The sequence below is a fragment of the Akebia trifoliata genome, chromosome 4, assembly GCF_017979445.1.
Source record: "Akebia trifoliata isolate Shusen 1 chromosome 4, ASM1797944v1, whole genome shotgun sequence".
NCBI classification, from domain to species: Eukaryota; Viridiplantae; Streptophyta; class Magnoliopsida; order Ranunculales; family Lardizabalaceae; genus Akebia; species Akebia trifoliata.
The window spans coordinates 3,233,873-3,261,382 of NC_141378.1; the positions used below are offsets into that span (position 1 = coordinate 3,233,873).

At 38.0% G+C, this 27,510-nt stretch overlaps 1 protein-coding gene across 1 annotated transcript; it reads right to left on the bottom strand.

The window, feature by feature from the left end:
- Nucleotides 1-93: 93 nt before the first annotated feature.
- Nucleotides 94-26,546, bottom strand: SYD (P-loop containing nucleoside triphosphate hydrolases superfamily protein). Its single transcript, XM_086438420.1, has 30 exons — nt 26,397-26,546; nt 25,923-26,037; nt 25,759-25,820; nt 23,069-24,428; nt 22,512-22,660; nt 22,349-22,413; nt 21,155-22,269; nt 18,362-18,459; nt 17,687-17,872; nt 17,213-17,393; nt 16,934-17,128; nt 16,810-16,853; nt 16,507-16,563; nt 16,260-16,356; nt 16,006-16,178; nt 15,708-15,921; nt 15,343-15,468; nt 15,148-15,237; nt 13,506-13,622; nt 13,278-13,358; nt 13,063-13,170; nt 8,827-8,996; nt 8,609-8,687; nt 8,446-8,520; nt 7,133-7,230; nt 6,197-6,304; nt 5,621-5,678; nt 5,270-5,482; nt 2,170-5,179; nt 94-2,064 (listed from the first exon to the last, which is right to left on the bottom strand). The coding sequence occupies exons 2-30, from the start codon at nt 26,025-26,027 to the stop codon at nt 389-391; spliced, it is 10,110 nt and encodes a 3,369-aa protein (XP_086294546.1). The 5' UTR covers nt 26,028-26,037; nt 26,397-26,546; the 3' UTR covers nt 94-388.
- Nucleotides 26,547-27,510: the final 964 nt, after the last annotated feature.

Below are 27,510 nucleotides of genomic sequence, written 5' to 3' on the forward strand. Positions count from 1 at the left end.
CCTAATTCAAATTGTGTATCTAAACAGATAACCTTAATTGGAAATCTATTATCCTAAGAATGGAGGTCAAACATCAAAGATCACTACAGCAAATTTGCAGGAAAAGACCTAAAAAATATCTTTGTTTCATTTAGATAAACAACAATACGGGTTGTCAACACTGTCACAGAAACTCAGCAGCAGATCGAATTGCCAATGCCAAGTCATGTCGACGCAAGAGAGCCCTATGCAGAGCCATTTACAGAAACAAAGTTACATCAACAATTAAACAAAATCTACATTATTTATACAGTAAGTCTTTGGACTCATATATACCATTACTCTTTTTGGTTCCTTTCTGATGCCATGCTAGCTCTGGCCTCTCCAAGATCTCATCCTCCCCTACACCTCACGAGGATGAATTTGTGTTTCTTGCTGATGCTTCTTTTTCTTCAACCCCGCCAATCTGTGGAACATCCATTGGATCCTCCACAACATTAGAAACATTTGGTATTTCTACAGCTTCACAATCCTCAACAACATCAACTAGAACTTGCTCGGGCAGATCAGCATTTGAAGCATTAGGTGTTCCTGCAATAGTACAACCCTCACCAGCATCAGCAACAACTTGCTGAGGCACTTCTATTTCTGCAGGGTTTCCTTCTTCAATGTGATTCTTATCACAGCTATCCTTCCTGCTTTCAACTAATGCTGCTGGGGGTTGAACCTCACAAGGTTCTTCCGGAACAGGTGTTGAACTACTAGATTCAACAGCAACAGAGATCACAGTTTCTAATATAGGAGCCTCTTTATCTTCACAACTACTAGCACACATGGTTTCTGAAATCAGGTGGTCAGTAGCTTCCGATGTATGACCATGCAACTTCTCCTCATCAGAAGAAACTGTATTTGGTTCATTCGGTGCAATACCACCAAGATCAGGAACCCTAACATGACTTGGACCCATGGAGTCCCTTTCTACATTAGAATCATCCACTTTCTCTGGATTCACATAATCCTTGGACTCTCCACCTGTACCATGGCTGATAGAAGGATCGATCTGCTGAGTAAATAGAGGGGTCTGCCCAGGTGACAAAAGAGTTGAGGCAATCTCAGGAAGACAAGGTGGTTTACTCTGACTAAGTACCAGAGTTGCTACAGAATCATCAACAGAAATAGGACTACCGGTAGAATCAAGGACTTGCTCATCAAGTTGAGGAATCGGACCAGATGGAGACACAGTTGGTGCAACATTAGACTGATCAGCTACTCTGCTCTGATCAAGTACAGTAGTTGTTTCATGTCTTAGAGAGTCTACAGGGATCAGCTTGTCCAGTTTGGGAACCAGGTTGCATGCAGAGATAGATGAAGCCGTATTAGGTACATCTGATATTTCACTCTCACCAAGTATAGTACTGCCTCCAAGTTTCTCAGAATCATCTGCTTTTTCTGGAATCTCTGAACCCAAGGGACCTACAATATCATCAGCTGGATCAGCAGTACCAGAAGCATAGGACATCCGTTCATCTGGTTGCAGCGGGACAGATAAAGATACAGCTGCAGCATTATCTGGTTCCAATGATTTCTCAGAAACCATGCCAGCAGCAGACCCAACTTCTGCAACTAAATCAATAGCAGAAGCATTTTTTGCCTCTTCAGATTTGTCATGGTTGGGTTCAGCATTTTTAAGAGGTACAATGCCAGCTAGTTCTGAGGGGTCTACGGTACAAACACCGCTGATTTCGGAAAGAATTACTCTCTCCTTCACCTCAAGATGCCTGCTGATGGTGTCATCTGGGTCCTTGACCACAGGCTCGATTGCTTTGACATTAACCACATTCATAGGCCCAGCATTACAAACTTCAGTGCAGTGGCTAATTTCAGATTCAGAAGTTGGGGCGTCTCCTGTAATTTGATCAACTGGCAATGAAGATTCAACCAAGTGAAGGTCCCTTGTAGATTCAGATTGTGAAGAGTCCTCCAAAACAAATGGTGGGTCGTTTCCAGCAACGTTCACAGTCATAACTGGAAATTCTTCTACACCTTTAGACTCCAAAGGTACTTCAATCTTCATGCTAGAAGCACCTGCATACCAATCATTCGGAGCCACAGCTCCTTTCACAAAGTGAGCAATGGGTTTCTCATTATGGCAAGCATCAACAGGAAGAGAGTAAGTAAGAACCATATTACCTTCTGTAAGAGACTTCGTTTGGCCAATATGTCCTGAATCTTCCAAGTTCTCAAAGGATATGGAATCATGTTCAATTTGGGTTTCATCGACCTTAACTTGTGCGTTCGTTTCAGGAGTGAGAGCAGCAGTAGCCTCTGTCAATCCTTCAGTAGGATATTTATCCTCAGGTGCCTTTGTAGGGCTTTCTTCAGCACACGGAGTTCCGTAGCTTTCTATTGGCAGGTTGGAAACTGGAGACGGTAGAGATAATGTCGTAGACTTCAAATCATCTGAAAGATGGGCTATGGAACCTTCAGTGGAGGTGGAGGTTTTACTCGCTACAGGCACATCCATGACATCCCCGTCTTTACTCACCCCCGACTCGCATCTTTTAGTTTCTGATGAGCACGTTTCAGATGCGGCCTCCATCACAGATGCGACATTATTTATTCCACCTGTTTCAGTCTGTCCAGAGGACGAGGTGGGGTCAGCAAGTGTAAGAGATATCCCAACTTCGAACAGCAAGCCATCCTCCTTGGACTTAACTGGTTCTTTGACTTCATTAGCTTCTATACATGGTTGGTTATTGTCCATGGAACTGGCAACATTCTGACACATAGTTGATATACCAGATTTCTGTTCACTCTGGGCAGAACAGTCAGATTTTTCAATTGATTTTGGCTCCTGCAGATTTACTACATTAGAACGAACATTACAACCTTGCTCAGAGTGAACATTTGTTGGGTTCTTAGTGTTGGCCTCTTCTTTCTCACTCCCTACAGACACATCATATTTACTTTCTACACGACACTGGCCCAATGAAACACTCACCATGGAAGCACCAACATCCACGCCACTTGCTTGATTCAGTCCTGAGGGCGGGTCTACAGGGGTTTGTGATAACCCCACTTCATGTGCCAATACTTCCACCTTTGACTGAAGAGGTACTTGGACAGTGGTAGCTTTCTTCTGCACCGTTGACAGGTCGATTTTTTGCTTGCTAGGGGTGGAAGAATCTGTTTTCTCCGTTGGATTTTTCTTGCTATGGGTGGAAGAATCTGTTTTCTCAGTTGGATTTGGATTCTGGCCAGATATTACATCAGGATGGCTGTCGCAAGCTTTACCAGAGGTAACACTAACCACGTTCTTAGCTTCATTATCCTGTTTAGCACTAATGCTGGTGGCTTCTGCAATACTATTATTTTTAGCTGCCTCCACTGACCCCACCAAGGAAGCACGACCAGTGACTGTTGTATTCTCGACCATGCTTGAGTTACTCATTCCAGAAATAGGCACTTTACTATTGGAAACTCCCAACTCTTTCTTTTTAGGACCGCGCTTAGCTCCAGAAGGTGCCTTACCCTTATCTTTCTCTGCAGAGGGTCTCGTTTGACGTGCAGAAGCAGGGACCAATCCCTTTCGATTCTTCGTGTCTTGGGGCTTAACAGCTGGTGCACTGCTGACATGCACATTGCCTTGGAATGTAACAGGTTCAACAGGTTTGGCCACAGGAACTTCAAAAAGTGAAGTGCTACCAAGTCCAGCTTTCTGGATGTCTTGTATGGAACCAAGTTCTGATTTTTCACCTGGTTTCCGCTTCTTACCTGACATCGTATTTGTGGTCCCCATTCGAAGTGTTCTCCTCTCTCTCCTCTCCATCAAATCTTGTGCCAATGCAGACATCACAGGTGTAGATGATTGATCAACCTTGTGTTCTTGCCCACCATGCATCCCACTGGGTTTCAGACCTTCGTTCCTTTTCAATTCTGAAGAGTTTAACTGATCTGCTTTGGCTGTTGAAGTGGTCGTAGAAGGACCCACTTTTGTCTCAGAAACAGGAACTACCTTCTCCGTTTCCTTTTTGTCCAGGACAGGCATCATGCTCTTATATTTCTCTTGAGAAAAGGGTGGCATTGGAGTTCGAACTGGAACCAATTCAACTACCTTTCTTAACCCTGAAACTGGGTTAACCTCAAAACTAACAATAGTAGGTGCGTTTGATGATCCAGAAGGTCTACTCACCACCTTTTGCTTGTCTTGAGTAAAAGCAGAAGTTGGAGACTTATCTGATGCTGGTGCCATTGCAGTCGGAATTCTGGAAAGTGGGTCAATTACGGGACCAATGAAGGTAGGTATATTTGAAGGTCCAGATGGTCTACTAATTAACTTTTGCTTGTCTTGAACAAAAGCAGTGGGAAGGTCAGAACTTTGTTTCTTTCCCCTGGGCCGAGGTGTTTCCACCCCACTTGGAGTCTTTCGGCCTCGTTTGTTATCAACTTGTATGGAGACAGAAGGGGCAGGAGTGGAGGTTTGGGGACCAGGGGCATTCCCTACACCAAACTCATGTTGTGTGGTTACACTTGGACCTTTGACCGTTGTAGCACCCACATGAGTAGTGGTGCTAGTAGAGATTGGAATTGTTGCTCTCTGTAATCCCATATCCAATTTTCCAACAGTAGTGGAAGCCTCTGAAAGAACCACTGCAGATGGAGAGATATTAACTGTAGCTCTCTTTGGTCTGCCACGCCCTCGCCTAAATGGCGGTGCTGGTGCTGGTGCTGGTGGTAGTTGTGGTGGCGCTGCTGCTGGTGCCAGTGCTGGTGCTACCAGTGCCGGTGCTGGTGCTGGTGCTGCCGGTGCCGGTGCTGGGGCTGCCGGTGCCAGGGCTGCTGGTGCCAGTGTTGGGGCCGGTGCCAGTGCTGGTGCCACTGGTGGTGCCAAAGCTGGTGCTGGTGCTGGTGCTGGTGCTGGTGCTGGTGCTGGTGCCAGTGATGGTGCCAAAGCTGGTGCCAGTGCTGGTGCTGGTGCCGGTGCTGGTGCAGGTGCCGGTGCCAGTGATTGTGCCAAAGTTGGTGCCGGTGGTGGAGGAAGAGGCTGTTCACTAATACTGACAGCCACTTTAGACCCACTGGTATCAGTTGCCATACTCGCATCCTTGGCTTCTTCCTTGGGTTTTGGGGATTCAGGGGAGTCAGCCTGACACAATTTTTCAAACTCTTCTTCTGTCCATTGATCTTCATAGGAGCGTACCTGAGAAGTAAAGAAACCCATAAAGTAAAGGCAAAGACTATCGCACTAGGTACTTTCTTTGGGCTATAAGAAGCCAACAAAATCACCAACCTCTCTCGTTCGTTTACCCCTTCCATAGTGTTGCGTATCAAGCCCTCCAAGATACTCATTTGTCCGCTTTAACCCTACATTAGACTCTTCATATACCTGTATAGCCTTACAGAATGCCTTCAAATCATCATCTGTTACAAGACGAGAAGGCATTGGAGGTAAAGGCTCAGCACCATCTTTGTCAGGTCCCAGTACCAACTCCTGCCATGCTGCCTGTGGAACATTGTAGTTATCACAAAGTCACTCCATTAGAAAGACATAAATCCCCCAACATCAATAGCTTCTGCTGCAACCATATAAAAACGAAAAGTGACAATCTATATGTATCAAACAAAGGAAAAAAAAAAATACCATCTCTTCTTCATGCCTTTGTTTGTCGACCGATTCAAATACGTCAATTTCGGATTCACTAACAACATAGAAAAGTGCAAGCAAGGTTAATTGTGACAACAGGAACACAAGATAACAAGGACGGGGTTCCTATATCAATAGAATAACTGGAACTAAAATCTTGATGTGAGGAAGACTAGTCAAGTAAAGACCAAACATGGAGATATCCCCCTCTCCTGTCCCAAGCACGATATGCATGAAGATTGAGACCCACTCCACAAAGGGTCCCACATAAGAAATCACCTGAACAGAAACCAACTAGAATGGATAATTCTAACCATGTGATCTATCAACCTATATTGGATAGATGAATGTGGTTAATGATCCAAGAAATGTACATAGAAGGGACGCTTGCACTCTTCCAATCAAATAGTTTTGCTCAGAAGATTCCTTACAGATACTATCGAAAGGCAGGTCTCAACCACCCTAGATGTATAAGACATAGGAAAACTGGGAGGATAGCTTCTCCTCATCCTACCATCCTGGCATGAGTATACCACAAACGTAATATAATATGAATTTCTAAGTCAGATTTACCTGCGCGCTAACAGATCATTGAGAGCATCATCATCTAAAACATGGACAGCCTCTTCTTTCTTACACTCCCTCAGAAGGGATTCCAAATATTCCCTTCGATCTTCCGCACTGTGATAATTTTCAATGGAAATATTTCAGCAGATATCAAAGAGATGCTTGGGAAATGCTCAAGAAAATCTATGACCCGGATCTTTAATTTTTTATTTTTTTTTTTTAAAGAGGAATGCTAGTACCACGCTCCTACATTAACTTTTTTTTATAGGTAAATGCTAAATGTATAAAAAGTGGTCAACACCTTGAACTCCTCAAAAGCTTTGAACAAACAAAAGAGAACCTTTTACAGCCACAATAACATCCTCAACGTGGGCCTCCTTATATGTGTCTCTTGTTTTTTTTAGAATATTTGAGATAGCTCCTTATATTTTCATTCCGTCAAATGTCCCTTGACCTTGGTCTTCTTTTAGACACATGGAAATGACCTAAAAACCCTTACTTTTTCTCCTCAAAATCAGTCATCTTATACCTCTTGAATAAGATGAGGATAATAATGATGATAGTGACAACGATGATGAAGATGGTGGTGGTGATGATGACAACAGTGATGATGAAAACCATGATGATGGGGGCATTGAGGCCAATTTTCATTCGGTTATAAGAAAAGACCAAGATCAATTGTGTGTGTGTGTGGTGGGGGGTGGGGTGGGGGGGGGGGGGGGGTCTTCAGTTTGAAAACATAAGGAGGTATCACAAATATTCAAAAAAAATTGTTGAGGGTATGTCATCAGTGTGAAAAAAAAAAAAGTGGTATTTAAAATATTTACTGAGATTAGATATGCCACATGCTGCCCAGAGGGGAGAGTTACCACCACGCTCCTTTCAGTGAGCCGAGCGAGGTGTTAGCACTCAACAAACAAACAAACAAGGATCCAAAATTACCTCGTATTATTGTCAAAGAAACCAGCAGTGATGCTCTGATTAGCAACACCCAGTTTGTGCTCAGCCGCTGCTCTGACTTGTTCCTCTACGGTCCGAACCTTATTACAGAAATAGTAGGATTAAAATAAGAAAGGAATAATCATAGCCACCATATCTTATACACAAAAAACCTAAGGATACAGATAGCTATTAATAAACTTCTGAATGAAGTTGGTGTGAATTCATGTGCATATCATACAAAATGAACCATTGTGGTGTTGAATAATTCTTTTAAAAATACAAGTACTTCATTTGCTTCTCTAATCTGTATATTGGTTTATATTTCAAGAAAATATTGAATGTTGACTCACCAGACCATACCACTATACAAGAACTGAAGACCAAATTGATACCAGACACCCTAGTTGTTCTAATGAGGATAAATTCAGAAGAATTGGGGAAAAGATGCAATGTTCAATGGATGGAGCTTGCATTATTTTGTGTCAAATTATCTGTATAGACATTCTGATTATCAATCCATTAGCTTGGTCTTCATGTAAAAATTACAGAGGTTTTTCATAGTATAAGATTCGAAAAAAATGAATATAAATGGGGTGGGGCATCAGTAACTATAAATCAAAGACATGGGAGACTAGTAGTGGGAAAAGAAAGGAAGAAAAACGAGTTAAACTGTACCAGCATATCCGAGCAACTATATTTTGTTGGTCTTAAAATGTCATGTCTAGCCATCTGACTATAACCTTTCCTTTGGCCAACCTCAACATAAACGAGATCAAGATGCTCTAGTGTTCAACAAGTATGACTATAACTTTAGACTACTATACAGTGTCTGTTAATAAATTTGAAAGGAATGAGTACTTGCAGGTATCTGTTATCAGGAAAAAAGAGGACCTGCAGTTCATAAGAATAATACCGACCTAGTGATAGACAACAGGAAAGCACCGATGGAAATATGGTCCACATGAAGCAAAATATATGTGACAATGATTTTGCTCTTAGTAGATCAGAGGATGGCCATATGTTGGGGAATCTCCAAAATAGGACTACTATAAAGTATAAACTCCATACATAATCGTGATACTAAAGACAATACTTGCAGGTATTTGTACCCAAAAAAAAAATGAAAAAATAAAATAAAATAAACAAGCAAACAATAATGCCCAAATGAAGAGGAAAAAAACATGAGAAAAATTTGTAATAATGATATAAAAACAGCTTCTATGTAAAAAGTGGAAAAGAATACCATGCCTTGTTACAATGGCATCTGTATCATCAATCCCAATTTAAAAATAATATTATTATATAATATTTACCGTTTCAAATCGCAGAACAAGAACATCCCTCTTTTGACCAATCCTATGAGCCCTTGCCTGTGCTTGCAGGTCAACCTGAAGGAACACCATCAAGAACCCAACAATCATCAGAATAAATTCACATGGGAACTACATACTGAAAAAATTCCTAGCAGAAGATTGCCTGAGGATTCCAATCAGTATCAAATATGATGACGGTATCAGCAGCTTGAAGATTCACTCCGACGCCTCCAGCTCGAATGCTTCAACCATGTAACAAAACATTTTTAGTGTAGGTGAAGCTTATTGAAAGCCTTATGGTGTCAAGGAAGAAAAATAAGTAAAGTTGCCTCGATGCCAGACTTTGTCAAACATCTGGAATCAATAGAAAACATTTGGCACCTGAGCAAAAAAATAAAAGCAGAAGAATCTGGTCGATTGAATTCCTCAATAAGAGCTCCACGATCACCTCCTGAAGTATGTCCATCCAGCCGAAGGTAGCCATAACGTTTCCAGCGGAGATATTCCTCCATAACATCAAGCAACCTAGTCATTGTTGAAAAGAAAAGAACCTGCAGAATAATAGTTCCAGATAGAGATGAATACAAGCCAATGTATATGAATCAAATAAAAAAATCGTGAGTAGGATTCAAGTCGAATCGGGCTTTAAATAGTTCAATTGTAAGGTTCATAAAGATATTCTTTACGAGTACGAAACAGCATAATGACAACAATCTTCTAAAATTTACCTAGCAATTTCAATACGTGCTATGGAGACACTTTCAGACTCATAATTATACAAACAAAAGATCTTTTCTCAATAAATATACCTATATGAATACAATATAAATTCAATACACCAAAGAGTGCAGATTCTCCTGACAACGGAAATATCAGATGATGATGAAGACAAAAATACAATAGTTGAAGTATGAATACATTCATGATAAAGAAAAATCATTACATGAATAGAAACAGGTGTAAATACAGAACACAAAGAACCACACACTCTCCTTCAAAACGAAACATGAACAAATTTAAGAACACTTGAAATTTGAGGTTCAAGTTTATTTGTTGATAGGTAAAGGATTAATTAAAAGTTCAAAACCAATGGAAAATAACCAAGGCGGTCAAGAGGAAATACCTGATTAAAAGGAAAAGAGAAACAAGAGACAACAACCAAAGGAAACAAGAAACAAAATAGATACCAGAGGCTTACTGCTGCCCATACAAAATAGCTCCCACTTGAACATAAAATTCTCACACATTATTCCCATAATCAAAATCTAAGAGAAATCTATTGGCACCCCAACTTTTACTTATTATACCCAAATTTCTTAAATTGTTTATCACACACCAATTAAAGATTAAAACACACTCTTCAAACATTACCAAGGTTTGGCTCAAAATATTATCTCAACATTATAGCACCCGTTCAAACAATCAGTAGTTGTTTACAATTATGATTAAGCTCATATAAAATCCTAAACCCAAAACGTATAAAACTAGCAAAAAACGAGATTCTATTGGCACCCCCAACTTTTACTTATTCTCAACCATTCACTCATGTTTTTTAGTTGGGGTGTAATAAGTAAAAGTTGGGGTGCCAATAGAAGCTCTCAAATATAATCAGGATCCATCATTTGGTCCAAGTTAGTTCCCTCTCAAATTTCCTTCTTTCTTTGGTTAGCGTCCCGTGGTAGGATTCTTACGTTGGACAATTTGATTGTTCGGGGTTGGATCACTCCTAATTGTTGCCCTCTTTGTATGAGGGAAGGAGAGTCGGTTGATCACATTTTAATTCATTGTCCATTTTCTTACAATATTTGGTCAACTTTCCTTGGACTTTTCCATATTAATTGGGTTTTCCCTCATAAGTTTTCCTCATTGTTAGTAGAATGGACTAGTATTGCTTTTCTTTCCAAAAAACGGTTCTTGTGGGATTTGCTTCCAGCGGCAATTGCTTGGGGGATTTGGAATGAGAGAAATAACAGGGTGTTCAACAATAAGACTACTAGTACGCATGCAAGCTTTTTGGAGATCTTAGGTCTTTTATATCTTTGGTCCAAGCAGAACATAGAATTCTTGGGAATTACTTTTGATGATTTTGTATTTAGATGGAACTCTTTTTGTAATCTTTGATGTTGTAGTTTTCTTTTCGGTTCTTTTTCGAGGCTTTCTCGGCCTCCTTGTATCTTTTTTTTTAGTTTCAATATATTATACTTATCAAAAAAAATATAATCAGGCCTAAATGTTGTAGATGACCTTAGGAATGGGGTTCTCCTCAAAAACCCAACTATTCCTTTCATTCCATATATCCCAACAAACCGCAAAAGGCATCAAACTCTATAAAATATTTTTTTCAGAAACAAAAGTCTGATGACTGCCAACTCTAAAAGAATGATAGAATAGATCTAGGAAAAACCCAATGAATGTGAAACAGAGAGATCAATTGAGACCAGACAGCTCGGGCAAACAGATGATAAATGAGAAGGCGATCAACTGATTTGCCACAAGCATTGCACAAGTAACAGAAATCCACACATATGATACTCCGAGCAATGATATGATCTACCATTAAAATCCTATCTACGGGTGGCAAACCAGATGAAAAAAGCAACATAACAGTAGCTGGAAAGTCAGAATTGAACGAATGGATTAGGGAGTAGAGACTACTAGAATGATGCAACTGAAATGACTCAACCAGGGGCGGAGCCAGGATTTTTTGGCAAAGAGGGGGGAGGGGGGGGGGGGGTGTAAACTATAGCTAATGGTGAAGTCGAAGAGCTCGAAAATAATTGGTTTTGGGGAGAATAATGGTTTTTGGTCAGAGGTTGAAAGGGCATTTAGATCATTTCTCATTAGTCTATAAGAGAAGACCCAAGTAAAGAGGGTAATGTAATCATTTTAAAAGCATAAGGTATCGCAATAATTCACCAAAATGCCTACATACCCCCTTGACTGGGTCTTCTCCAATAGAAGAATGCAAAATGATTTTATTACCCTCGTCTTCATCTTGAAACCAAAAACTTTTGACTTCTCTTCCCAACACAAGTCATCTTCAACCTCTTAAATAAAAAAAAATTACTGCAATTTTCAATCATAAGATTAATCTACTTTAATCTTCAAATCTAAGGAACAAGACACGATCATGGAATTGGAAGACTATGCGTTTTTTAATAGAAAAATTGATTTTCGACAAGGGATTAAGGTGATGTTTCGAATGATGTATTGAAGATGAAATTAAAATTAATTCTACAGTAGAGGTTGAAGAGCTTGGCAATGATTAATTTTAGGAAAAACAATTATGGATTTATTTTTGTTACAAGTTGAAAATGAGGGTATTTAGGTCATTTTCTCTTTATTGTAGTAAAGAAAAACAAGAGAGCTGATATTGGCACCCCAACTTTTACTTATTGCACTCCAATTTCTTACATTATTTCACACCCTAATTAAAGATTAAAACACTCTTGAAAACAGTACAAAGGTTAGGCCCAAATTATAACCTCAACATTACAAAACATTATAACAGTTGTTCAAACAATTTCAGTGGTTGTTTATAATTATAATTAGGCTCACATACAATCCTAAACCCAAAAAATAGAGCAAAAAACAAGAGAGCTTTTATTGGCTCCCCAACTTTTACTTATTATCAACCATTCACTTATTTTCTTTATTTTTAATTGAGGTGTAATAAGTAAAGGTTGAGGTGCCAATAGCAACTAACAAAAACAAAGACAAAGAGGACATGTCACCAGTTAAAAAGTATAGGGATAGCTTAAATATTTTCAAATTTGATTGAGGGTGTACCCAAAAAATTTGGGGGGAAGGGGGCAACAAAGTCAAAGAAGTAATGTCATCAATTAAAAACATGGGTGGGTTATCCCAAATATTCACCAAAGGGTGGATAGGTTTCTAAATCACCCAAAACTTTGGAGGCGGGCAAAAATTTTAAAAGGGGAGGGAGTGGGGCAACATGGTCAAAGGGGGTGAATCATCAGCTTGAAAACATTGGGGGTATATTAAATAATCACCGAAATATAAGGGGTTATTTAAATTACAAAAAAAAAAAAAAATTGAAGGGGGCAATTGCCCACCTTGGGCTCTTCTTGAATCCACCCCTGGACTCAACCATGACTCTGCATCCAAACCCGACGTTCTTCACTAAAATGAGATGTAGAAGAGGCCGAAATCCGACCAATAAAGCAAGCAATAGACTCAACTTCACAATTATTAAAATTCCACCTGAATCCAAAATCCTAACAGGCCAAACTATAAAAGACTAAACCGATAAGTTTTTCTTAGATACCTTCCAAAAAATACAAAAGGTTTTTCTTAGAAAAAACAGAGTAAATATTTGGAAAGTGCTGCTTCATAGGAGATATGCACACCAGCAATCTTCCCAAAACCGGATATGATTCCACTTTCCTACTCTAAAATCCTATCTTTAAAACATCTAAAATTCCCAACAAAAAAAAGAGCTCTTCAAAAAGTAAACAGTCAATATTCCAAAGCACGTGTTTAGATTATATATCTTCAGGGACAAAAATGACAAATGAAAGCAACTTTCAGTATCAGCATATTCACCAATGAGTTTGGCCTATCTACAAAAACACATGCATTTCCAATTCCACATACCCGATGATCAGTTGCTTTTAGCTTGGGTAGTAACCGATCTAACATCTCGAGCTTTCCACAAAGCCTCACAATTGGTGGCAGATGATGTTTAGGCATAAAATTATCAACCTACCAGAAACAAGATGGGGATGAAGATGCAAAGATGTGAGATTTAGATGCAACAAGTATGAGACCTAAAAGCAGAAGATGCTTGGAAGAACAACAAAAGAACTTGCCTCCTCAGAATGTAGCTGGCTGATATAAGGATGATTGCATATATTACGCAATTCCATCACAGAGTTGTGCACTGCTCGGCCCTGGTTGCATAGTATAAATAGGTTTAGGAGTGCATGCACTTCATTACAAAGTGAAAACAAGTGACCTAAAATAGTGACCAGATGCTATGTGAAACTTGAAAATTATAATAATAATTATTATTATTATTATTATTATCACATAAAAACCTTGGAATTCCCGATGCAACCAAGATTGTCTTCAACCCGCTTCATCAAAAGCTTTTGATACGCAGAAGCCTCACATCGTACAAGCCTTTCAATCTTCTCAGGCAATTGATTTTCAACCTACCAAAATAGTAGTTAAGAATTCAATAAGTATAGATAATGTTGAATTCTCATAATCTTAAGGAACATACTGCACAAAAATAATAAACTTAATTTGTAACTAGAAATGACGGAAATATTGGGGTAAGTGATGATTGTTGAAGCAGATCACCGACAGAATTCTCACATATGAGGTAGAATCAACAAGCAAGAAGTTCGTATGTAGAAAATATTGAGGTAAGAGGCCCAAGGAAATGACCAAAAAGCAAAATACAGACAATCATACGAGCAGGTTAATAAATCCAACAATTGCACTGACCTTCAGTAACTACAGAAAGCCATGTATCATAATTCATAACTTCCACACTCTTTTATTGTCAAAATCTCATAAAATCCTAGTTCCTTCATTCAATTCTATCCAAATCCAAGGAAACAAGGATCAGAATACATGTAAGGAGATGCCAAAGTTTTTATATTGGTTATCAAACCGACGTAATGCTCCTCCTTTATCCTCTTTTACATTAATCACAATACATTAATCACTTAAAACCATTAAATAACAGGATCATTATTGTGAATTAACCAAGGAATCAAATGGGTAACCTGCATCAGTCTATGTTTAGCAACATTTTCACATGTTTAAATTTTATCTTTTGAAAAAAAAAAAAAGTATAATTCCAGATAAACAGTACAAATTTGTGGACATGTGATAATTTTTAAGTGATCTTATTAATTCTATAGATCTCCCAAATTGAATTATGAGGATTACCACTTGGGGCAAGTTACAAGAGTAAAAAGATAAGAAACCCTACCATCAAAGAATGGGGAGGTATTTAGTTTTCTGGAGGACAAGGTACCTATTCAAAAGAGGGGAAGGGGATGATATTGATTTGAAGCACCCATGCAAGTATTGCTGTCACAATGCCTAGGGAGTTTGGAATTACGATTTTTCTCCTTTGAAAGCTACAAAGTGCATTATATTAAAATCAAGAAAATTCGGCGGTCGAGATTACCAACCAATACAAGAGAAGGGACTAAACAACTAGGCCTACAAATAGAGTCACATCTAAACAGGAAACCATCAAAAAGGAAAGTCCTAAATTCTTTAAACAATTTATACCAAAAGAATATCAAACCAATGATGGTAAAAATAACTTATTGAAGCGATTGCTCCTTCCCTCAAAAACTTGATTATTCCTCTCCTTCCAAAGACGCACGGTAAAAGTGGGTTTTTTCTTCTTCTTCTTCTTCTTTTCATTTTTTTTTTTTTTTTTTTTGGTATAGGCAAAAGAGCCATGATCTCCAACCTTCGAAGAAGGATAGGCCAATCCAGGAAAGCATCCTGATAGGTGGAATAAAGACATAAATTGATACTGAATGTCCACAGCAAGTGAGCAGTGGGTAAGGACATGGTCCATCAACTCACCACAAATCTTGCACATATACCCGTATCTCCCAGAAACACAACTAGCAAAAAATATACGTACAAATAATAAATAAAATAAACCTTTGGCTTTGGTATAAGCATGAATTATCATTTTCTGACCTTGTGTTTCAACCTTCGAAGTACAAAAGGTCGAAGAACTTGGTGCAGGCGGTTTATAATCAAAAGATTCTCCTCCTCGGATAGTAAAGCCTACTCATTGATGAGCATTAAAAAGGAATTAGTCATAGAAGATACTTTAATTATAAAGAGAAAAAGTTAACTACAGCTGTAAACAGAAAGAAGATCAAAGCTTACTTCGTCTAGTGAAGTATCACCATTACTCTCAAATGGTTTATTGAACCATTGAGAAAAATCCTCTGACGAGTTGAAAATGTTTGGTAACAAGAAGTTAAGAAGCGCCCATAACTCCTCAAGATTATTCTACACAATAATGTCAAAACTGGATCATCAGGCATATTAATAACTAAAATCTGGCTTTGTGTGTGGGGGGGTGTGGTGATGGGGGGGAAGGCTGAGGGGAGAATCGACGGCATTGATGAATAAGCTGCTGATACAACAGATAAAAATGACAGACAATGATGAACAAAACTTGAGCCTCCATCCAGCCCAAGCACATGGGTTCACACTTCTTGAAATTGAATTCAAATAGAGTATACTACCTGTAGAGGTGTTCCAGTCAACAGTAATCTATGAGTGCTCTGGTAGTGCTTCAAGTCAGCATTCAGCTTGCAAGAAGCGTTTTTTATTCGATGACCTTCATCAATTATAATATAATGCCAATGTACTTTGCTAAGTTTTGGTCTATCATGTTTGTTCATCAGGTACTCATAAGTTGTCAGAAGGACATTGAAATTTTGCTGAACAATCCTTTCCCTGCAGTAAAAAAGGAGACTTCAAGTCATTTTCACAGGGGAAAAAAAAAGGATGAGCAAAATTTTCATATTAATATGCACTTACTTGAATAATTTACGCCGCTCCTCAGGGGGGCCGGCATATGCAATCTTGTTTATACCAGGGGCCCAGAAGCTAAGTTCTGACACCCATCCTGATAGAACGGATGATGGTACTACCACCAGAAAAGGTCCTCTATCATTTTTTGCTTCCATTAGGTAACATATTAGAGAGATAACCTGCAAAAAACACAGATATCAGATTATTCTTCTAGTATACAAATCCCAATGCTTTTATGATTTCATCTCATCAGATCATACCTGAACAGTTTTACCCAGACCCATTTCATCAGCAAGAATCCCATTCAAATGATTGTTGTAGAGGGAAACCAACCAACGCAATCCATTCATTTGGTACCTATATATAAAAAACAATGTATTGTAAAAGGAATAAAGCTAGAGGGTTCTAGAAAAAATTTGTGCTTGTAATCCATGCTAATAAATTTAAAGAATAAATATCCAAGAGAAAAATAGCAGGAGAATCTGGTGGAGAAGAAATTCAACTCACTCCCTTAATTTTCCACCAATAAGACCAGCTGGCTGCTCTGCTATACTCTCTTTTATACTGCAGAAAATAATGTTCACTATATGATATCCAAACGGAAACAATTAAGTAAAACTACTAAAGTAGAAACTGTACGGTAGTGTATTTAACTAGAACATGCCCAGATTTTCTTGGTGCAGAAAAAGGAAAGGTAAAGGATTTCAATCCATAGTCCAGTCAAACATTATGACATAAACCTTGTCCAATCTTGGCCAGTGTACAGCATGACATCAAATTCAAGGAGAGATAAAGATATAATTTCAATACCTATGAGCCATCAAATAGTACTTTTCATTGCTTTCCAGGTAATGCTGCAAAAGAAAATTTTTGAAAGTTAGATGGAGGAGCAACAAAGGAAGCTCTATAAAAAGGCATAACAGGCAAAACATGCCTCAGCCTGGTCACTTTCGTCTTCATTCTCAACAGCAATCTCATTCTTCTCAACAATGGTTGCAGACCGGTTCTCATCCATTTCCATCTCAAACTGTCTTGCCATGGACTTAGCCTCCTGTAGTTTAGAGCCCAGCTTCTGAAGATATTTTTCAGTCTCCTTTAGAAGTTGTTTAACACGATCTGATTTTGCGTCCTATAAGAGGATGAAATATCAGTAAAAGAAAGAAGAAATATAATACTACCTTAAAGCATTAAAAACCAGGAAATTTAACTGGACCTGAACCATCCGTAAGTAACCCTCCACATCATTGTTCTTTAATAAGTTAATTTTCTCACGCTGGATTCTGTCAATCTTCTCGCGATGTATCCGTTCTTTCCTTTTATGGAACTCCTTCACATATTTATTAAAACCCTTCCAGCGTTCTCTCTTAATTTTAAACCAGTCATCCAGTCTCTCCCTAGAAGGTAAGTAAACAAGCAATCATGACACTTAATTGCGCTTAACACATGCCATAAAAAATATATAAATTAACTGAAAGTCTTTTTTTTTCTGTTAAGAAAATTAAGTAAAAGTACTTTAAATGGTAGAAATGAAAGTCAATCAGTTACCAAAGAAAAAGGAAACCAAAAGCACAGCACATGCCCTTCCACTAAAAGAATTTCACAGGAAAGAAAAGGAATGCTGTAAACAATTCTCCACTGAATGGGCACAAGAAAACGAAGTTACTATACTGAACATGGAGTTACATACTTGTGAACTTCAATTTCACTGAAGAATTCCTTCTGCCTCTCACGAATTCTCTTTTGTCGCTCCTCCTTCATTTTCTGCTCAAACTTTTCAAGTTGTTTTACCCGTCTTCCATGTCTATGTTTCTTAATTGATTTCAACCGCTCCATATCAGATGTGATAGGTTTGAAGAAATCATTCAGAAAATCACTGCTCAAACAAAATGAATGTAGTGTCACATAGATATATATAGCAAAATGAATATAATCCAGGACACTCAGTTACAATAGATATGGAATGATGTGTCAAAACCAGTGTTACCATGACACATGGCAAGGGTGTTTTGTCAAGGTGTTCAAAGGTAGACCTATCTTGTGTTACAGCAGATCTTGTGTGGTGATCTAATAATTTATGAAGGAAATTTTGAATTGAGTGGCTACCCAAATTAATAGAGTACAAGATGCACACTCTTAATGTTAATTCAAATAGAGAAAACTGGTTCTACCATACGTGGAAAGTGCCTAGAAATCTCATGGTGATCCATGAAGTTTTGTGTCGTGTCAGCATGCTGGCATGGCAAAAACTTGGAAATTGGAAGTGCTAAGGTAACACTGGTCAAAAATACTTTGCCAGGAGAATTTCAAGATACAGACTTGAGAGATTTCAAGTTCATCTTTATAAAAAAAAAAGGTTCATTACCTCCGCAAACGGCGCTGAAGCTGAAGCAGCTGAAGCTTTTTCAGTTCAATAACACTTTTTGTCTTGGCTGAAATATCATCAGATGAGCTCACATTTTCCTGCACAACAAGTGTTAATCTAAATGAAAGATAACCATGGATTATCAAGATAACTGTAAGAATATCTGTAAAATTCTCAGAGGGCACGAACCTTCAGAATTGAGGAAGGAACCTATAAGTAATAGATATGCCAAAATAGTTTATGCAGTACTTTAGTTAAATGAAGAAACAGAAAGACAATGAAAAAGAAATTACTTCCTACTCAAAAGGAAGTATGATTGTTAACAACAAACACCTTATGCATCTATATTTTTTTATAAATAAATGAAGTGAAATATTATGAGGTACTTCAGCTTAATATCTTGATAAGTTCCAAGGAAGTTCTCCATAGAAATTGACACTTGCCCCTACCTAGAACTCAATTGTTACTAGAGCTTCCCATGTTAAAACATGGTTATCAAATAATCTACCAATAGAACCCTAAAACTATAAAGGAGTCCCTAGTCCCCAGGAACGTGAGGTGCAATGATATGAACTGGCAAGAGCCCAAGGGCATAAGAGGTTCTTTCAGATGAACACAGCTCTTGTTAGCTTTTTGTAGTCTGTCCAACCATAACTTGCATTAGTATCTAGGATAATAATCACATTGAAATAATATTTTACAAGGTTTTTTGAAACACTTGATCCATACTAACAGTTACCCATAACATAAATACAATGGTGTACAAACAAGGAGACTTGGGAAGTCACAATAGGGGTGGGCAAATTGGTCGGGTCGTGCCATGTTGAGGTAAGGGTATTATGAAAATTTACCAAACCCAAACCTGAGCCATTTAATAATCGTGTCAAAAACTTAAACCCAAACCCAACCTATTTATAAATAGGTATACCTAACCCAACTCATATATAACCCGTTTAATAAAATTCTAATCTTTATTGGAAAAAATAAGTTCCATTTCTATCACCTAAATAAAATATCATTACTAAAAATAAAGTTACAAAACCATAAAGTAAGTTCAATGATGAAAAATAACTTTTTGAAAAAAAAAAAGTTTCAAACTTCATATAATTTAGTCCTTTACAACCATGTGGCATCAAATCATGTTTTTGGATGTCATAAGGTGATGTGGTCAGAAAACTTTCCTTACTAACTTAGTAAGGAAAGTGTTTTTCATTATTCTTATTATTGGCTAAGCAAAGTGTATTAATTTCATTATCACATAGACATACTAGCCTTACTTAGTAAGATCTTAAATCTTACGAAGGGTTGTTTTGCCTACATGGATCACCATATTAGGAATCAAACACTCCATGCCTCTAAATTTCAATGAAAAAAAAAACAGATTAAAAAAATATAAATATAAATAAATAAATAACTTAGTACAAAAAGTGTTTTTTTCTTTCCCAAACTAAAAACTTAACCATTAATTAACTGAAAAATATCTTTAAAACACCCTCTATATTTTATAGAATTTGAAAAAAAAAAATTATATATATATTATGAAAAAGTTTTAGGAAATTATCTTTACCTATAAAAATTTTAAAAAAATTCTAGCAAAAAAATGGATAATTTAAAAAATTCTCAAATGATTGTTGATATGTTTAAAACTACACGATAATGACAGAAAAACTAAACATATCAAAACAGGTTAAGCGGGTTGACGCCCCTAACCCCGACCTGACCCACTTAATAATCATTTTAGACAGGTTGACACTATTAGGACCCAAACCCACTAATTTAGTGTCATTTGCAAGTAGTGTTAGCAGGTAGTGTTAAGATTGATACCCCTAAGTCACAGAGGTCTTTTCCAATGGTGCCCATGCATAGCAAACTAATGATCCATAGCAGAAAAACTACTCTGAAACGAACTTTTTCTTTACTTTAAAAAATAAATTAAAAAAATGATTCTATTCCCGCAAAAAAACAAAAAAGACTAGCAAACTTTAAAGCGGAAATTTGCTAAAACATGTAAGCTAGTTATAAACATCAGTTCCACAATACAATAAAAATAGCGTATTTTGTGGCTAAATCCTTCCAAAGAACAGAAGCCTTCAGGCCATTACCAAGCTAAGGCAATAGGATTAGGCAGGCATGGCAAGATGGCAACAGACCATGTCGATTGGCTTTACTAGTATAAGCTGCTCCAAGAGGTAGACCAAGATAGGATACCAGGAACAACCCTATTTCACATCTTAATGCCGCCTCAGCCAAGTCATCCAGATTGAGGGCGTCCCCGCACCAAAAATTCGAACTCTTAGAAAAACTAATTGTTAAGTCCATTCACCAAGACAGAAAAGGATGAATGAGAGATATGTTTCACAATCAACGTGATCCAACTACTACTTAATACATCTCAAGATAATTATAGTGTTACACTTACGATCTCAGCCAATTTTTCAATTGTAGATACTTTATTTAAAATACTATTTTTTTTTTTTAAAACGAATACCAGTGTACTTCTAGTAATGATGTCATTTGGGCATAACTACAAGTTTTATATATACAAACATCTTGTGGATATCTGAGGTAATCTTAACATACATTTTAATTAAAGCAAGAAAAGTTATTACAGTTAACAACAAAGTCTTCTATTATCAAGTATCATAATCGAATCTCATGGTGTCTAGTGTTATCCTAAAGCTTATAAATTTGAGATAAATTTAAAAAATAATGATAATTATAAATTAAATAACAGGGAAAAAGCACATGAAAGAGCACAGTGCTAAATATTATCCAAACATATTCAGAGCATACCTTTAACTTGTTGAAACACACTGATATTCTATCCCTTGTCATCTTCTGTTTTACCTCCCAATTTTTTTCTTCAAGAAGCTTCCTTTTTTGATGATCCATGATCCACTTCTCTGATGTAGTGTACTTCGGTGAAGGTGGCATGTCTATTGATACTGACCTGTTTTCCTCTTCATGCTCAGTAGATTTTCCCAGAACGGAAACTGGATTTCCTTGTTTCAATGTATCATCGTGGGTAACCATCTTGTATACATCTGAAGCACATTGCTTTTGAGTACCAGAAAGCCTTTGATCATGAACGCCATGATTCCCACCAACAACAAAAGCATCGGTGAAGCTATTAGAAATAATAGACTCTGATTTAGAAGTATAGTTCTCCACCTGAGAAACATGTGTGGGTAAACCATAGACATTCCTTGAATGTTCAATTTCCTTAACCGACATATGTTTAATCTGCTCTTTGACCAAAATACCAGAAGGGTATTTATCTGCATGTTGATTTGCTTGCACAACAGGTGACTCTGACATAACTAATTTGTTTGCTCTCTCCCCATCGGAATGAGTTTGAAACAGGCTTGGAGAATTACCCATATTTCCTGGCACTGTTCCATGCAGAAACATGGAAGCTGATAGTGTTTCCTTAGAAGCCTCATTATGAGTGCCAAATCCTGTCAAACTAGTCATCTCAGGTTTTAGTTGTTTATGCATGCCCAGTACAGAAGAATTGACTTGGTTCATCCTTCCAACATGACTATCCTTATCGTGATTACTTTCAGATGAACACCTTCCACTATTACGTAGGGAGTCGGGCTCCAAGACAGTAGTTAGGGCTACCTGTGATTCTGTTGTTTCCTGGGGATGCATTTCGTTCTCAGATTTTCTTCTCATAGCTGAATGCCACTTTCTTTCTTCTGTCAATGCAGACCGGTCAGATGGTAAATCTTTATTATTACTCTTCTTCTTTGAGTTCTCCATGCCTTTCGATAATGGATCAATTTCCATTAGATTTCCAGAAGATGAGGAACCTGGAGGATTTTTTTCAGTTTCCTTTATATCATTTGATTGTTCTTTTCCTTCGTGCTCATTCAGCTCTCGACAAGATCCATCTGCATTGCCACCTGTTTGTTGACAATTAAATTAAATGAAAGAGCTTATTGACACACAAGGATAACTCAATAATCGGATAACTACAGCTACCTTGTTTTGGGAAGCTGTCTCCAAGTGCAATTTCAAGATGTAGTTTCCTCGGCACCAAACCATTTCTGCAGTTAAAATATAAGTACTGAGAAAATAAGATCAGAAGTAATGGTTATTTATAGTCTCCATAATTTAAGAAGCCACAAAAAGGGATGCAACATGCCTGAACGCTAGATAGACAAGGCATTGAGCCCTGAGCTGTTTCAAATGTTGTTCTCTAAAAGGCATGCCTGAGGAGACAGTAGCCTGGGACGTGGGAATTTTTCCTGCATCAAGATTTTCCTTGCTTTGTGGTCCCTGAGATCCACTTCCCTGTTGAGACAGATAATTTTAACAACATCCGGAACTTATATGCAATCATCATTATCAAATATCATAAATTACAGATGAGCCAACCAGAAAGCACAAAGAACATAAACTACATGCGTATTGAATCATTTCACATTATCAAGCGCAGTTCATTATAGCAAACACATTGAGAAAAAGCTTTCAAAACTGTCAGCAGCCCCACGATTTTTAAAAGCTCTTGTGGGGCCTATGCGGTTTAGCCCCAGGACATAGGCAAGGCTTAAGTGGCAAAAAAAATTAATTTTAAGCCCTAGTAAAGGTCATGCAAAATGAAATAATAATAATAATATTATTATTATTATTCTTGGGGGGGGGGGGGGGGTTATCAAATGAGCTGTTAAACTGTAATGGAGCAGAGAAACCAGTTTTTACCGTTGCAAATGGACTAAAAGTTCCAGGGATTCCTCCATGAACTTTACCAATACCACCTGAGATTCCGGTTACACCCTGGGAGACATTATTATTCATGGCTACAGATGATCTTCCAGGACCCCCAAGTGCAGCCTCACTGCTAACAGAATCATCTCCAACTTTCTGTGCTGAATAAGGACCCCTTTGTTGCCAAAACTTACTAGCCCTACCCAGTCCTGTTCCTTCGGAGGACTGCCCACTAAACTCCAAAGCCTTGTTTTCATAAAAACTACTTTTAGTCTCATTTCCAGTGATTACAGCTTCCTTACTGGTTCCAAGAGATGGAGCAGTCAGATGGGAAACAGAAATATCTGCTGCCGAACCACTTGAAATATTTGGTGCAAACCTAGAAAACTGAGAACTTTCTGGTGATAAACCCACTTTAAATTGATCCCAAACACTCCTAGGATTGACATTATCATGTCCAGATGGAAACACACCACCTTTCTGTATGCTAGCAGTACTTTGACCAGAAACATCCCCCTCTTCAAGATGTTTTGAACTTGGAGTCATGGGTATTGTGTTTAGTTTGCTCTGATTCTCTTGCTTTCCTCTAAAACCCGATCCCGTCCCACTAGATAACAATTGAAGATGCTCCATTTGACCACTATTCTGAACGGAATTTACAGGAGTAAGTTGGCCACCTTTAACAGTAAAATGGCCCTGCAGATCACCCTTGTTCACCACCTTCCCCACCTTCCTTTGTTTAAATCCAGTATTGAGAGTATCTGATTGTTGGAGGCTGTCAGAGTTGGCATCTGCAACCGATGCTAAATCTCCCCTCTTTCTCTTAACACTGGCTTTTTTGGTTTCTTTTTTACGCCCTTGTTTATCCAGTTTTGTAGTATCAGACCTATCCTGTGAATTTGCAGATCGGGTGTCCAGACTAGATGGACTTTCATGCTCGAATAAATTAATACTTCTCTGAGAAACAGGTCCCCCTTGATAAGTATCATGTCCGGTACTGTCTGCCCTGCTTGGCCCAACAGGTGGTCTGTTGGGATTAATTGCTTCATGCCTGGTCATCTCATTCTCAGATAAAACCGATTTAGAATCTTTTGAATTCCCAATACTCTGTACGGATCCTCCATAAACTTCTTCTTTTGGCTTACTACTTGATCCAACGTGCCATGCACCAACGGGAGTGCCTTTAAAAGGCATGTCAGTGGAACCTAACTGTGTTGGATTGTTAGGTGCATCTTTTTCCGATGACCTTGCATTCCCAGGATCTCCTATTGGAGGTCCACCCGTCATAGGAAGGCGAGAAGATTTCAAAACCTCGATATCAAGTCCATGCTGATTGATAACAGTTTCCATAGCCCTGACATGAATAATAACAAGTTAAGACAATCGGGGAAAGTTTAAAAAAAATAATAATAGTATAATGAAAGCCTTCCAATTTATCAATTAATAAAAACATTAAATGACACATGACAACTTGACAATTTAGAGGAGACGCCAATGATGAGACCAACAAACAATAGAGTATAATAATGCATTAATAGTGGCCAACTCTGCCAAGACTTCATCTAAGGGACTGTTTGCTTATGTGGCTTGGGCTATAGAGGCACCAAAATAATTGGACCAGTGTTTTTTTTTTTTAATTTACCCAAAATACATACGGTCGGAAAAGAGAGTTTGAAAATGTGAATAAGTACATAAAATTATTCCATCTCCTCAAATCATTCGGCATTTGTCTGTGTCCACCATGTGACAACTAGTTATATATAAACATAATAAAACACAACGGTGGGTTCCAACCTCTTTGTCTCAAGATATATATCGCATATATAAGGTATCTTGAGGGCGGTTGTCCCTCTCCTTTGTCTTCTCTGTTCTTCCCCTTCCCAATAATACCCCCAACTGCATTGCATTTTCTATTCTATCACTTTCCAACAACACCCCTACAACTTTCTATATTGCATTTCCTCTTTTTCTCCCTTTTTCCAATAATAGCCCTCTAAATTTATCATCTTTCCTCTTTTACCCCTCACCGAAAAAGGATGTCAGTGACATAGGCACAGGTAAACCGCTAATATATATAAACCGAAAGGGATCGTATTGAAAGGGTCACCCAAATATCATCTTAGTGAAGTGGAATGGCTGTCAGAGGAGGCCATTTCATAGATGAATGACATACCATCACGATGAGAGCATTGCTACTTCATTTGCAACCCAAATATAATAAAAAGGGGAGTGCTATTAACGTGTACCCTGGGAGCACATGCTAAGGCGAATTTAATGCACCTCCAAAATAATCTTTTGAGGCCATTTTGGATCCTAAGAGAAAACAACATATTGGAGGAAGGGGTTTTAAAGGTGCATTAAATGCATTTTAGCATTTGTCCTAAGGGAATCATCTCCACTTGTATTGATGATTCACTCGAATGCAACAGTCGATGGAATCAACCCATTGCATGATCCTTGGGACACAAAACCCAATGACCACCCAGCTGTGTGGACAACACCATAATTTTGAATTTTCCATTACAATTTTTACAGAAATGTTCAATCATAAATACATTTAGCATCATCGCCACACACTCGACCGACCATGGCTCTTAAACCGAAATTATCAACTATGGATTATAACCCCAATTACAATTAGAACCAAAATTTAGTAACTTTGAACCAAATTAGAAATGCTTAACCTGGATATCACTTGATACGGCAATGACTGTTCCTTCCCACTCAATTTCATGTGTTGACATATCTGATACACTCGTAAAAAGATAAAAACAACACATGAGCATAATATTTGCATCAGATCAAAACATATATTTATTAATATATTAATAAATCGAGTTACACGAACCACGTAAAGTTTTGTGGCCAATTTCGCAGGCTCGTCTGTCGAATCCTGTATAAGTTTTTGCAGAAACTTTGCTGCCTCCATTTCGACATGATGTGAAGACGCCATTTCATTAGAACTGCATGCAGCAATGAAGAAGAGTTAAACTTTGAAAAATTAGCACAAAAGCTCGTTTTTTGCATCAAATTCAGCTACAAATGAAGAATAGTCATCTCATCGGACTCCTAAGGCTGTTTTTGCAGATTTCCAGAATCTAGACGATAAATTAGGGTTCTGTTGGGTTATTATATTTAATAACAGCAAACATGATTACATGAGTGAAATCGATATCAAAATTGAAGTTGGATTTGTATTTGGGAATGAAACCCTAACCCTAGCAATCGAAGCCAATTGGTCAAGGTTTCATCAAAAACGATCAGAGAAAACGAAGAACCCTAGTGATAGAGAAGCGAAAGGTGAGACTTATTGTTTGGTTACCTTGTCCAGGGCGAGGAGAATCCCTCGCTCCTTCTTTGCTGCGTATGAGAAACAACGACAGGGTGAAGGGAAATATGGTGGAGAATTTACAATTTGCGAGCTACCGAATTAAAGTGCTTCGGGTGGGACCACTACATTACGACTTGATATGATGTGGGAAACTAAATAGAGGTGCTTTTATTAGACGTCGTAAACACCGTTGATGCTGGATACTTTAGTGGTGAAAGCGACATCTACCGTTCGATTTGGTAGGTTTTAATGCCGAAATGGGCCGCAAGCCCGCAGCTAGGGCAGGATCGGATCATACCCGAAATCCGATTCATTCCTATTGGATAACTTCAGGTCTTGATCAATGATTTAGATACTGATTAGGATCCAATATGATAAGATTCCGACCTGATATCGTACTGGATTGGATCTGGTTAACCATGTCCCGATCTGATAAAGTGTTGGAAATTATATTATATATTTGTTTAAATATATGAAGTTTGTTTAGATTTTGTATGTCAATTCAAGGTTGAGCCGATCCAATTGTTGTATGATCGGATTTGAATCTTAAAATTGAAGTTTTAAAAAATTCGATATGTTAAGATCCCGATCCGATACTTATCAGATCAGTTCTGAATCCAATCTGGCCCTTTTCGGATTGGTAGCAAATCAACCTGATTTATACGAACCAATCCATTAACAGCCCCACCCGCGACAACTAATTGGTGAACTTTTATGTGATACACCAATAAAATATATAGACAGCCTAATTAATTCTCCCCGAGTGCTCTTGCCTCTCCCACGACATAATTGGAACTTGGGCCGGACAAGGCCAAACCCAATGATTCAACCTGACCTTAGGTCGGGTTTTGGTTCAATTAATTGGGGTTAGAGTAGAAAAAATATTGACCAAATCAAATCGGGTTAAGTTCAAGCATGGACATCGAGTTGTCCAATTTGCCCGAACCCGAACTTAATATTGTATAATTTTAAAATATCTTTTTGTTCTTTCTCGTCCGTAATTCATATTTCACATTTTAGTCAATCATCGTCCTTTTTTTTATTGATTTGCTTATAATTTTGTACACATGGACTTTGAATATATAATTTTAGGACAAATAATTAT

Bases quoted from the DNA above. Each gene is read 5' to 3' on its own strand.
- SYD (XM_086438420.1), bottom strand. From the start codon at position 26,027: ATGGCGTCTTCACATCATGTCGAAATGGAGGCAGCAAAGTTTCTGCAA. The intron at 17,873-18,361 runs GTAATGAACCTT...TTGTTTGAGCAG, and splicing joins CTTCAGCGCCGTTTGCGGAG to TGATTTTCTGAATGATTTCT. The intron at 16,854-16,933 runs GCATGTTTTGCC...TTTCTTTTGCAG, and splicing joins ACGAAAGTGACCAGGCTGAG to CATTACCTGGAAAGCAATGA.